General features: G+C 47.7%; 1 protein-coding gene across 8 annotated transcripts in view; it reads left to right on the top strand.

The window, feature by feature from the left end:
* The window catches only part of B3GAT1 (beta-1,3-glucuronyltransferase 1), a 151,646-nt gene that overhangs the window by 123,667 nt on the left and 14,264 nt on the right, over positions 1-13,715 (top strand). For 2 of the 8 annotated variants that reach the window (XR_012155944.2, XM_073321098.2), the window contains exons 1-4: positions 4,393-4,725; positions 7,861-7,983; positions 8,119-8,265; positions 11,629-12,137. Coding sequence is in view for 7 of the 8 variants with exons in the window: in XM_073321098.2 (XP_073177199.2) it covers positions 4,701-4,725; positions 7,861-7,983; positions 8,119-8,265; positions 11,629-12,137 (804 nt within the window). In the remaining variant the exon portion in view is untranslated. Of the gene's footprint in view, positions 1-4,392; positions 4,726-7,860; positions 8,001-8,118; positions 8,266-11,628; positions 12,138-13,715 lie in introns of those variants that run through there. The other 6 variants (XM_073321095.2, XM_073321094.2, XM_073321100.2 and 3 more) reach the window with 5 other exon arrangements.

Here is a 13,715-nt window from a genome sequence, read left to right as displayed (position 1 = left end):
AAGTCTGTATTCCTGTATATGTTATTTCTTACTCTCAGTAAAATTATAGGAACAGGTAGAGTGGTCCATCTCATGTCAAAATATACCAAGTAAATATCCTTAAATCAAACTCTGATAAGTTTGATTTAAGGATATGGGGGGGAGGGATAGCTCAGTGGTTTGATCGTTGGCCTGCTATACCCAGGGTTGTGAGTTCAATCCTTGAGGGGGCCATTTAGGGATCTGGGGCAAAAACTGGGGATTGGTCCTGCTTTGAGCAGGGGGTTGGACTAAATGACCTCCTGACGTCCCTTCCAACCCTGATATTCTATGATTCTATGTTCCCATGTAGACTTCTGACTTTGCCTATCTATATGTTTTGATTACTATTGATGGAAATCTTTTTTGTTGGTTTGCGTGTGTACAGTGAAATCAAAATTTATTGACATTTACAGAGAAAAATCGAGATCTTCCAAGCCTAAACATAAGTGAGAGGAGGGGTCTATATAGTCTAGCATCCTGTCTCCAACAGTGGCCAGTACCAGCTGCTTCTGAGATGGTGCAAGAAACCCTGCAGTGCCAATTTATGGGATAGCTGGCCCCTGGGAAAGTTCCTTCCTGATCCCTGTAAATTAGAGGTTGGCTTAAGCCCTGAAGCTTAAGGGTTGATATCCCTCCTAAAATTCTTCTTTTTAAAAAAATATTTTATAAATCTGGATAGTCGTCTTATCCATATACACAACTAATCCTTTTTGAATCCTGCTAAATTCTTGGTCTCAGTGGTGTCCTGTGGCAATGAGATTGCATTGTGCAATGTATGAACAGGTGTTTCCATAGATCAATTTTGAATTTGTCACCTTTACATTTAATTGAATATCCCCTTTTTCTTATAATAAAAGAATTGGGTGAATTGAAGTTGCCAATCCACCTTGTCTATCCTAGTCATCACAGCACAGGGCTGGGAGTTGGGGCCCCACATACCCAATGCATCGCGGTCGCTGCCTGCAGCACCCCTTAATATTTTACTTCTGGGCTCCCAATACAGCTCTGGGGCTGCTCCTCAACCTCCAGCCTCTCTGCTATTCGAGCCTGGGTCCCTCTCCCCAGTTCAGACATAGTATCTCAGTTCTGTCCTGCAATCCACCCTACTTCTCCAGTCCTGGTCTCCCAGCACAGATCTGATCCACTTCATCCCTGGCCAACAGCCTCTCCTGCTATTCCAGTCTTGGGCTCCTTTCCACAACTCAGCTGGTGTTTCTCAGTCTTGCCCTACAGAAAACTCTGCTAATCCAGCATGGGACCCCTCCTGAGCCACGTCTACACATTCATGGCCAGCTCTGTGTGTTTTGTGATGTGGACAATACGAGAGCAAGCAGGTAGAGATCCCCACAGCGGTTTTATTTGGGATGCGAGAGAGGTTGTGCACCTGGTTTTCCAATGGCAAAGGGCAAAGAATTACGACAACTCTTTATACAGTGCCCAGGCCACCTTTGGGCAAGATGGTAGACGTGATCCCTGCCCTGAGGAGCATCAAATCGAAATAGGCAGCATAGATAGTTGAGGGGCTATAACAGAAAGCCAAGGACAGAGTAGTGGTGATTAGCATCGTCACAGTATTATCCTGTTAGTTAAATGTGTCGGTGCCATGTCTTACCATTTTGCTCAGGGCCAGGGTTCCCTTCTTCATGCTGCGTGGTAAAATTACTCTGGAAGCAGTTTCAGTGAAATCAGTGGGCTTACGCGTGGCTTAAGGTACTACTTGCTAGGCCCCATATCAGCACAGCACTTACTTTAAACATTGGCTTAAGTGCTTTGGTGAATATGTGTAGACTCAAGCATGTGCTTCGCTGAATCAGGGCCATTATAAGTAAGTGTGTGTGCCTTGTTGTGCTACCAGTTGTCTGAGGTGAGTGTTCAGGTTTATAGAGATGATGATGGAAAACCTCACCATTGATCTTGGGCCGCTGGTTCAACATCATAGACTTCTGGCCCATTGGAATAAGTTGTAGCTGTTTAGCTATTGTGGTTGAATTTGTTTTTCTGCTGGACAGCAGAGCAGCAAGCTGTGAGTAATAGATCATTTGAATCGCTTGACCTGCTTCTAATTCTTGAGTTGATTTGAGCTTTGCTTCCTGCATTGTGGTACATTAGCTCAAGCCTGGGTGCTCCATTACACGCCCTCCTGGGATCATTGTAGTACTGAGTTCCCCATCCCCTATCCCACACTCAGGAGAGTCTGAGGTTAAAACTGGCAGCTCTGATTAACCCCCCCATGTGCTTATTTTTATGCACTGGCTCTGAGTCCTTTAAAAGAAAGCATGCCCATTCTGTTCTGCTTAATAACTGCACAGTAATTAGATTCACAATTCTGTTACTGTACTTATAATCACCACCATTAATGTTATGGGGGTTTAGGCAGTAATGGCTTACAGAGTAATTAATGAGCAAGAGGTTTTATTGCTACCTTTATTTTTAGATTGTGTTTTACGGGCCATCTCTGCCAAATGCAAAAATCTCAAATGAAACATCTTCCAGCGACGTTCCCTGCTCCCCTTTTCCCAGTTCTCCCCAATAACCAAACCTGGACTCATCAGGAACTACCTGTTTGATAGCCAATTATCTATATTTCCTGTGTGTTGTCTAGTAGTTAAAGCAATGAGCTGGGCATCGGAGCTGTTTGCAGCTCTGTTACTGACTTGCTGTGTGACCTTGGGCAAATCTCTTAACTGCTATGTGCCTCGGTTATTCCATTTATAAAATGGGAATAATAGTGCTTCTCTAGAGCAGCAGGTGTTGTGAAGCTTAGTTTGCTAATGTCTATGTAGCATTTTTGAGATCCTTGGATAAATGATACTATTGAAAGGGAAGAATTTATTCTCATGTCATCTTCTGGACTAAAGCTGGATCTTTGGGCTTAAAGTTTATATCTTTGGGCTCCGTCCAGTCCTGCTGAGTTGCAGCATTTTAGTGCCAAATGTGTGATGTAGTGTGATGTTCAACTCCATTGAAGTTTGTGGGTCAGTTCCTATTGTGCAGCTCCCATTGAAACCATGGGGAGTTTTATCAGTGAAACTGGTCCATTTGCAGTTACACCAATCAGTGAATGTGGTCCATGGAAATTAGAACTGGGAATTACCTTCTAATTTGCCTAATTCATCCCCCAAAGTCATTTTCCATACAAGACAGGAGACTCAAAAAACGTCAATGTAACTTAAAATGTTATTTGGTGGCAGGGAATTCAGCTCACCTTTGGCCCCAAATGCAAGTTTTGTAAGAAAAGTTATCTTTCAAACTATCCTGTGAATAGAAGTGGTTTGGGTGGAATATAGTGCCTAGCACTGTACAGTGCACCTTCTGGGCCAGCATCCTGTCTGTAACGGTGGCCAGAACCCTACAATGTCAGTTATGGGATAACCTGACCCCAGGGCAAGTTCCTTTCTGATTCCTAGTTGTTAGATGTTTTGGTTCATGCCCTGAAGGATGAGGGTTTGTATTACTTCCCAAGCTTTTTGTTTTTGTTTTTAAAAATATATATTATTGTAATTCTGGCTCATCATCTTATTCAGATAAATATCCAGTCAGTTTTTCAGTCCTGCCAACCTCTTGGCTTCAGTGATGTCTTGCAGCAATAAATGATTTGAATATTTACATAAATTCAATTAAAATGTTTTTATATTAATTTCCTATAAATGTTCCCCCATGCAAACCAGGAAACCCAAACACCACAGCATTAGGGCTGTGCATGAAAAACAGATGATGAAACTGACTATAAGCCAAATTGCAAATCAAAGCAGCCTTGTTTCAAAAGATAAATGACAAAGCTGATGTCAGGTAAACTCAATATTTTAAAAAAAAAATTCTTTCAGTGTTTGTTCATCCTTCAGTATTGTAATGTACTGACTGTGCACTGCTGCTCCCTACTGAATGGAATAAGAACTACTTCACTGTGTGTCATAGTCATGCTTGCAGTGAATCAAAATGCATTTCTGGGAAAGAAAGGCTTTTCAGCCTGAAAGAAACACTTGTGTTTTGTTTGAAATTTTTTGCCCCAAAAAGCTAATTTTTTGTTTTGTTCTGAGTTGAAAATTTGTTTCATTTTAGTTTTCAAAAACCCAAAGAGCAATATTTTATCTTCATTTTTCACAGTGAGGGTGGAAAACCCACTTTCTCTTCTCCCCTCCCCTCTTTAGTAGAAGGATGTAAAAGGGAAAGGGTGGGGGGGAACCCAAACCTAAAACTGAAAACCAAAAGGAAACAAATTTCTATTTTGAACTTTCATTGAAAAATAAAACTATTCCATGGAAAAATTTCAGCTGACATGAAAAATGGTCATTTCTTTTGAAAACTAATGTTGTGGTTTTGACGAGCCTGCTGCCAACTAATAATGGAGAGCATCCTTCAGCTCAAGTAGCCTGGGCCTCTTTGGGGGTGCCGAAGCCTCGTGCTTTAGGAGCAGCAGATTCTGAATCACTTCCAGCTGTTTCCATGAGGTGCCATGTGGCCCTAGCGTACAGCACGACAACCACTGCGCAGCATTGGAAGGCACTGGATTGGTTAAAACGTGTGGATCACAGTTGATACATGCAGCAGAGTGAATTTCACCTTGTGTTTTTCCAGAGTCCAGTGGGCAATATGGCAGTGTCACGTCCTGGTGGCCATGAGGAGCCTTGTTTAAATCCAATGCTCACGCCATTTCCAACTGTCCCAGATGAATTCATATAATGTCCTTCTCTCAGACTTCACAAGGTAGTCTATAAAATCAAATTACTTGAATAGTACTGAGCAAATGTCTTCCCTGTAGAATGAAAGACAGGGAGTGTTTTGAATGTTGGCAGGCAGCTGAGCCCACAGAAATGTGGCATAAAGGCTACAAGTTGGTAGCCCAAAGGGACCTGTCCAGAAGTGGGTACCCAGCCATCACTGCTCTTCAGTGGGGGAGTAGTGAATATTGTCTGACTGCGCCCCTCCGACTTGGTTTTCTGAATCTGAATGATAAACATTAGCTGGGGAATTCCTCCAGCAGGTGGATTCTTTCATTCCTGTGTCAACCCATTGGCTAAAGGGAAGGAAGCAGAAGCAGGCTGGCCCAGAGGCTCATCCTTCCCTAAACCTAGTGAGGCTTGGGGTACCCAACCAGAGCAGTGGTGCATTCTTCTTGCTCTGCTCTGCCCTGCACGTGGCTATCCCATTCTAGGATGACCATTTCTTCACTATCCTCTGGTCCTGTTATGCCCTTTCCAGCCTGCAGTCCTATTATTATTTTGGTGATGCCTAGGAATCTCAACCAAGGATCAGGGCCCCATTGTGGCAGGTACTGTCCTGACAAGAGACCTGCTCCCATGTGGATGCACCTTCTAAGGCTAGAGCACTGAATTCTGAGGCGCCTGCCTTTTGCCAACTGCTGTCCATTGGCTCTCAGAAGCTCCTTAGTGTGTCCGTTTCTCCTTCAGCTTTCCAGTGGTACCAGCTGTTGCTCAGTGCATTCACAACATAGGTACTCTACTAAGCAAGGAGTTCAGTCCCTTGAGAGCCGCACACCACAGGAGCTGTCCATTGGATATGTCCCGTGGAGAGACTTTAAGGTTGTATTCCGAAGAGCAGATGCTTTGGCTATGTAAGTGGGTGCAGGTCTTAGGGTTAATGACCCCGGAGCTCTCTTCCCTGTGTTCAGGAAACCACCAGGGCAAGAGGATGAGGCCAGTTGGGATAAGACTTGATCTCCCCAAGGTGCTGTCTGCGCGGGGAGACTGCCAGGACCCTGTCTGGCTTAGGAGCCAGCCTCTGCTTGTGTGAAAGGGAGATCCTTGCTGGCAAGAAGCCTCCCTTTGTCCCTGGTGTATGTTGTCTGGGCAAAGCTGCTCTCTCTGGTGCTGAGAAATCTAAGCTGAAGGAGGCACTCACTCTCTGAGCAACTAGGAACGTGTTTGGCCACAAAAGCGCCTCCTGGACTCCACCTTGGAACCGGTTGTGAAAGCCTTTTCCTGTTGGTTTATGATGATGGGGCAATGGGAAGCTTGATTCCAATAGATGAGATCCTCCACCACTGGCTGCAGCTTTCCTGATCCTTCACAGGCCCCCTGAGTGTTATTGGGCTCTGTCCTTTTCCTAATATATCTACTACCGGGCTAGGTGATGACTTTGATTATACAGAATGCGTCCTGTGATAAGATGCTTGAATGAGGCCTAGTGTGTGTGCCATAAGCCCTCAGAAGGGCATGGTACTTTGACAGAATGGACCTGCAGATCAGACCAAATTGTTCAGGACACTGCAACATCTTTGGAATGTACAATAGCACATGTCCCACCAATGAGAAATCTTTGGATGTGCAGTTTATAGCGTGTATACAAGCATCTGTAGATATCCTAATGTCCCAGCACAGTGTGTGTGTTTGCGGGGGGGACGGGACAGATGACTCCCCTTCAACCTAAGAAGTGAGCAAAGTGAGGGCTCCAGAGTACAACAATGAAGGAGAAAAAGACAAATCAGAGGTTTTGCTATGTAGGCAACTATTTTCCTGAACCCAGGGCAACTCACCCTGTATCAGATCCTCCCCTGCCTTTGGCTAGGATATTCCCTGGGTGCCCCCTTGTCACCTGCAATGCAGGGGTTTGTGTGGCTGGCTAAGCCATTCCCCCCAGGGAGCAAGTGCACTAAACCGCTTTCTGTGTTTGCAAACTGTCCACCCTGCATGTGCCGGCTAAGTGCTGTACACTGCTTGCCAAGATAACACCCAGATAAAATACAGTCTGCTTAAAACTTGTGTGTGCTTCTATTGAATCAGACTAAGCCAGTGTGGCAGCTTAATATACTTCAGTCCTGGCAGTTCAGAGAGGGAAGAAATGAATGCAGAGCAAGTCTGCAGGAGACCGGAGGCTGTGGGAATAGGTTCCTCCAGGTGGCCGAAATGGGAGTTGGAGGGGTTAGGCGATTTGCACTGGGGTTGTTCTAGGGACATGTGCAGAGTAACCCATGGCATTGCAGCAACCTTCCCAATAGCATTTGAATGAAGATCTCCCATCAGATGGGGGTAGCACTGGATTCTTTGCCAAGCCCTCCACCTGGCAGAGAGCAGTGCAGTTCAGTGGTCAGAGCACAGGACTGGGAACCAGCTCCTGCATTCTAAGCTTGCCTCTACTGCTGGTTTATATGTTGGGAAAGTCACTTAATCACTCTGGGTCTCTGCTTCCCTGCCTGTACAATGGGAGCAGCACCTCAGAGGCGGCTCCTGAGGCTTGCTTAGTGACAAGAGATGCTCTGAAGATGTAAAGGTCTAGTTATTGTCCCCTCCAAACTGGCTAGTGCCTCCCACTGGCTAGGGTACTCCCGCATTTCTCCTTTCTTCTGTGTAAAGCTGGGAACAGTTACCATACAGGGGAGCAGAATGTTGGCCTTTTTCTCACTGGCCAGGCCCTGCTGCTTGGGCCTTTTAGAGTTTGCTAGTAGCAAAGCAGATTGCAAATCTGCAGAGGTCAGAACGTGATGTGGCTGTTTACAGCTCATGGAGGCTGATGTATTGCTGCAGGGCTCCTGTGGGAGAGCAAGAGGCTAATGCAGGCCACAAAGGCAGGTGCCATATGCTGGATATGCTCTGGGATCCATACACACAGCTATTTGCCTAAAGCTCATGCCCAGGTGCCCATTTCTCACCTGGGGGAGGGCTCAGAGGCACTACACTTCTTGGAAACCGGAGCTTGCTTGGCTGTTCTGGGGCATGGGAAATGCAAAGCCCTGAACACCCAGACAACTCTTTTCCTGCCTCCCTGGCAGCTCCTCAGGCTCCTTCCTCCCAGGGAGGACTTGTTAGCACCAGGGTGGTGTCCCTGAAGGGCAGCTGTTCCCAGAGCTTCTCTCTGCCTATTCTCCTTTACTTTGTGTTTCAGGCTTCCTTCCTGATGGGTTCCTGAAGCTCCCACCAGTGGCTCAGGCTACGCCCCGTGAAAGCACTCCCTGCGTGGCCTCCAGCCCGTGCAGCCGTTGCGTCTCCGAACCTGCTTCTGCAATGGGTGGGTTGTGAGCACTGGTAAGACCTGCGAGCCGTGTTGCCTTTGCTGCTCTCTCTCTGTCCTTGTTCCTTCTTGCCCATTTATTTCTGTTCTCCATGTGCTCTGCTGTTCTGTCTCTGGGGTTTTCGCTGTCAGGTAATGAGGAGCTGTGGGTCCAGTCAGTCTTGGAGATGCCGAAGAGAAGAGACATCCTGGCTATCGTGCTGATAGTTCTGCCCTGGACGCTGTTAATCACCGTCTGGCACCAGAGCACCATTGCTCCGCTGCTTGCAGTGCACAAGGGTGAGAGAAACTGACCAGCCCATGCCACATCCCCATGTCTCATTCCATCCCTTTCATGACAGCCATGCTCATCTCCACCTGTGGCCCATGCTCAGGCAGCAGCCTCCCCTGCTCTGTTACAGGGAAAGCCCAGAGCTTGGGGGGTTCTTGCTAAGCGTCAGATCCTGTGGCTTGGAAGCTGGGCAGTTTACTGTTGGGAACTGGAGAGCTCCCGTGGTCATAAATATACAGTTTGTAAGACAGAGCCTTAAAAGAAGATGTGGACCAATGCCCAATGGCTGTGTTTCCTACTCATCACTGTGTCTCCTGTTGGAGAGTGGAAAGAGGAAATCCCTTCTGATGGTCCCTGCAGAAGTTCATCCTGTAGAAGCTAATGACACATTTTGCAATAAAAACAGTAGCCGAAGCAATGCTGATAAATGCAACAGAAAATATCCTCCAGGGCGTCCAAACAAGCTGGGTAAAGAGCAGTGGACTAGAAGGGGGACGCTGGGTAGTGCATTCCTGAGTCAAGGGCCTTTGGCTGAGAGGCATAGGTCTGGGGAGAGGGAGCTCAGGACTTCCTGCTTGTCTCCCCATCTGGATTAGAACTTCAGGAGAGAGGCAGCCTCTAAATTACTGAGCACCCAAGCCATACAGTGGAATTCTGGTCTGGAGTAGCTGAGATCAGATGTGGGTGGATGGTTCTGAGGTGGTGAATTTTTGCTCTGTTGTCAGAGTGGCACCAATGTCCAAGGAGCACAAGCAGCGTCGGGAAGATGCCGCCTTGCCCAGCACATTTGCCAGTATCCCCTCTCTGCCTTTTCCTTGGGCCCTGCTGTCTCCTGGGTTCTATCTTGGAGAGGAGCACCGGTGTATTTGTAGGGAGGGAGCTAAGCTCTGTTTCCCCATCTCTTGCCAATGTTCTAAACTCTCTTCCCCTTACCTCTCACTGTCCACCAGGTCCCCTTCTCCCCTCTCAATTTGGTGTGGCTTTGCCTTACTCTCTACCTGTAGTCTGATGTGCTATTTAAATCTGGCAGCAGCTCTAAGACCTTTTGAGTGGCTTCACCTCCTCCCCTCTATGAACTGTAGGAGAAGGGCTCCTCTGTATTACTCTGCCACAGAACTGGCTCAGGACAGCTCTGAGAGAAGTTATAGTTCTGCCCCCATCCCGAGAGGTCCCCCTCACCCCGAGAGGTTCAGGTGGGTGAGAGCTCTCCCCACGAACCTGGAGGAGTGCATTGCAACAAAGAGGAGCATACTGGAATTGAAAGGCGAGTGTGTTGATGCTATTAAAGGAAAATGGAGTTCCGTCTCCTCACCCCTCCAGGCTCAGCTCAGTGCCCTGGAAGGTAGGAGACACTTCTATAAATGAACAGTGACCTGCAAGGTAGAAGGGCAGCCTTGAGTGTATGATACAAAACTGGGAATGGGTCCTGTTTCCCAGCCCAACTTCTGACTCACTGGCACACCCTGGGCAAAACGCTTCCATGCTCTGTACCTCAGTTTCCTCATCTGTACAATGGGGATGAAGACATTGGTGTGCCTGAGAAGGGTGTGCAGGATAAATCCATTCATATTTGTAAAGTAGCTTTGAGAGACTTGAGTGGGAGGTGCCAGAGATGAGAAGAGCAAATTAGTGTTGGCCAGCATGGTATGTGAGGAGTGGAAGTGCCAGAGGATTTAAAGCTAAGGTCTTGACCAACGAACCCATGCGTCCTGGCCAAGTTCCACTCTGTCTAATTATGTTCTGCCTCTGTGCTATCAAATACAGTTCACAGTTTATTCAGGGTGCGAATTGCTTCCCGTGTTTCAGATTTCTAGACTGCTAGGCTGTGCACAGTGGAGGCAATTTATCTTAGAAAGGGCCTGATCCTGGCAGGTACTGAACTGTCCGTCAGTTTTCAGTGGCGCTGGGGATGATCAGCTACTTGACATATTGGGTCTTAAGTCACTTGTGGTGTTTACCCCCAATATCCAGGTTGATGGGTGATGCAGAATAACATAGAAGAGTATGCCAAGAATGTAGGAATTGTTCTAGTGGGTCAGACTTATGGTCCATCTACTCCTGTATCCTTTTGTCCTCTGGTACTTGCCACTGTTGGGAAGTGTCAAAACCCCATATTACACTATTATCACATGCCCTGCAGACAATGCTTGGCTTATGTCCTGGACCATAAGTGTTGATATCTCTCATTAAGTTTGATCATCCCTAGTGTAATTATAGATTATGCTCTTAATGGTACTGATGAGAGGGCTGCAGTGCCCTGGAAATGGCAAACATGGGTAGGCTTGGAAGGATTTTATTTTTATTGGTAAACGTCAGTTTTGTTGTGTGCATGCAAGCAGACAAAAGGTTTCCATCCGTAATAATCAAAATGTACAGGGAGGCAAAGTAAGAAAAATGCTGCTTAAAAAATTGTTTGAGGTTGAGTTAAGGATATTTACTTTGTGTATTAAGACGTGATGCCAACAATATACCAACAAATCTGTCAAAATTTATTAAAAAAGTACAAATCGAAATCAGCAAAGCCTACATGTGAAGGTTTATCTCGTCTTAGCCAATATAGAGGGAAACTCTTGGCAAGGGATTCTGAAGTCCTGGTCGTTTGTACTCGTTGCAAGAGTTGTGGTGTTTGTATCTGTAACATCCTGCATATATCCCTGCAAGATTCCTGACCAGGACTTTGGAACAGCCAAATAAGAGAGTGCCTCAAAAGACCCTAGGCCCCACCTGGAAGGTTAGTCAGAGCTGTGTGAACACTTGTGATGTGACTAGGTGACATATTTCAAGATCTCAGCTCAGTGCCTGGATTTAAGGAGCACCTCCTAAATGGGATACAATGTTACCCTGGCCAAATCCCAACGGAAGCCAATTCCATTGTGCTGACCCATATTGTCTCTGGAGCTCCCACTGGTTATGGTATTCTTCACTTGCTGTCCTGAGCTGTTGCTATGCATTTGTGCACAGCTGCAGAGTCCTGCCCCGGGGCATGGAATACAAAGTACTTTGGAATCCTCTGGGGTTGGAAGGTGCTGTATTAGTGTCAGAGTACCTGTTATTCTACACCCGTATGTCGCACTTGATTGTTGTATCTTTGGGCCTTCAAAGCTTGCTGTTCTGAGCAGTTCCCTCCCGCTAGCCTGGAGCTGTCAGAACTTTGCCCATGTGGCTAGTTCACCAGCTGCCATCTCTGTCTTGTGGGTTCTTTGTTTCTTGCAAAAGGCCTCAGTTTTCCAGCTTGTCTCCTTTGCTCTCAGACCAAGAGGGTGACCTCCCCTGCTACCAAGCTGCCTGCTGGCTTTGCCGAGGGAGTGGTGTAGAGGAAACTGTTAGAGGACTGACTGTATGTGTTTTCTTTCTCTCATGCCCTTGTGCAGATGAGGGTGGCGACTCCAGGCGTGATCTGGCCCAAGGCTCGGACTCCAAGGAGTACTGCCTGTCAGACCGCGACATTGTGGAGGTGGTGAGGACAGAGTACGTTTACACCCGCCCGCCCCCATGGTCGGACACCCTCCCTACCATCCACATCATCACCCCCACCTACAGTCGGCCGGTGCAAAAGGCGGAACTGACGCGTCTGGCCAACACCCTCTTGCATGTGCCCAACCTGCACTGGATCCTGGTGGAGGACTCTCAGAGGCGCACCCCCCTCATCACCCGGCTGCTGCGGGACACGGGGCTGAACTACACCCACCTCAATGTGGAGACGCCCCGCAACTACAAGCTGCGGGGAGACATGAGGGACCCCAGGATCCCCCGCGGGACCATGCAGAGGAACCTGGCCCTGCGGTGGCTGAGAGAGACCTTTAACAAAAACAGCAGCCAACCTGGGATTGTTTACTTCGCTGACGACGATAACACCTACAGCCTGGAGCTCTTCGAGGAGGTAAGATGCAAGCAGGGCCTGCTCAGCTGGTTACGCTCCCCTCCATCCCCATTCCCTGAGCTTGCAGGCCTCCGCACAGGTCCCCGGAGGCCAAGCACAGGAGCATCCATAACAACATTACTGCTTGCAGCACAGAGTAACAAGGCACTTGGTGTCAGTGACGTACTCCAGCCAGCAGGTAACACGGTTACACACTCTCCTGAGCCCAAGGCCTGTCATCGCCACTTAGTTTAAGTAAAATACACCCCTAAAGCAATGTCATTTAAACCACCTCTCAGCATGCTCTGGCGCCCGGGCACCAGGCAGTGAAAATGGGGCACATTTCCTAATGTCAAAGGGACCACGGGAAAAGTAGTGCAGACCCCACATTAGGGTGAGGGGTCTATGGATGGGGGAGGGGGTATGGGCATTGCTGTTTGTGCCAGTTGCAGAGCCCATCATTTTGGATTCATTGTGACCCTCAGTTACCACTTCCTTCCAATGAGCCCCAGGTCTATGCTGCCCCCTTGTATGAACTCCCTGCTCCCATCATTCCCCTTTAGCCGGTCTGCTTCATTGATTTCTGTGGGAATGGTGGGCAGCACCACATGGCAGCATTGATCCTCTGGCAGGATCAGGCCCTTAATTGTCTTAAATGGAAAGCTCTCTGGCATCATCTAAGCTGTTCAGGGTAGAGCCATCTGGCTGGCTCCTCCAGTCCTCTCTTTCTCCACTTTGTAAAGCTGTAGAAGTATGAGTTATGGTTGCTTCTCGCTTAATTAGTACTGTCTGGAAATGCATCCACTGTGAAACCTTCATTGGGTCTCTCTGGGCCTAAGCATAGGTGAGTGTGCATGTGAGAGACAGGTCTGGATGGCGGTAATATACCCTCTAATGTCCTTAAAACAGTGACTGTGTTAGAGATGGCTCACAGGGCTGGAAGGTAGCTATTGCAAGTTAAGGGCAGCTGTGGAATGAATAGGTTCAGCAAAGGAATAAGGAGCAATGGGTTTACTGCAGTGTGATCCAAGGCGATAGGCTCAAGGGATGATGGTGACATCTTAAACTATGGCACAAGACAGGAGTTCCAAGAATGCACCTAGGGCTTGACCCTGCAACCTTTACTCATGCGAGTAATTGAGCTGAAGCTAACGGGACTATTCTCATGAGTAAGGGCTGGAGGATGGGCTTGTGGTTCAAGTCCAGGACTGGGACACGAGATATGTTGAAGCAGGTTTCAAATAACTGGGACTTGCATGACCCAGGTCTAGTCTGAATGGTCTCTACATTCCCATTCAGTTTGGGAACAGCTTTCACTGCCTGCGACCAGCCTATAAATATCCCTTCCTAGATAGCTGTGTAGGAGTCCTTGCACCTCACCCAGTCAGCATGTATTGGACAATGCTTTCACTTGTTGGGCTGCAGCATGCTCTCTTGGTCAGTGGGGGCGAAGTTCCCCCCTGTACAGAGCACCAGCACAACTGCCACTTGCATCCCACCAAAGTCCTGGCAATAGGACTTACATGGCTTTGTGCTTCCGTATGCTTTACGGGGGAATTTAGCCCTGACCCTGTACCTAGGGCATCTTCCCCAGATCAC

Source organism: Lepidochelys kempii, chromosome 22, assembly GCF_965140285.1.
Source record: "Lepidochelys kempii isolate rLepKem1 chromosome 22, rLepKem1.hap1, whole genome shotgun sequence".
NCBI classification, from domain to species: Eukaryota; Metazoa; Chordata; order Testudines; family Cheloniidae; genus Lepidochelys; species Lepidochelys kempii.
The sequence above is the reverse complement of the archived record's forward strand: the minus strand, read 5'-3'. Positions and strand labels throughout refer to the sequence as shown.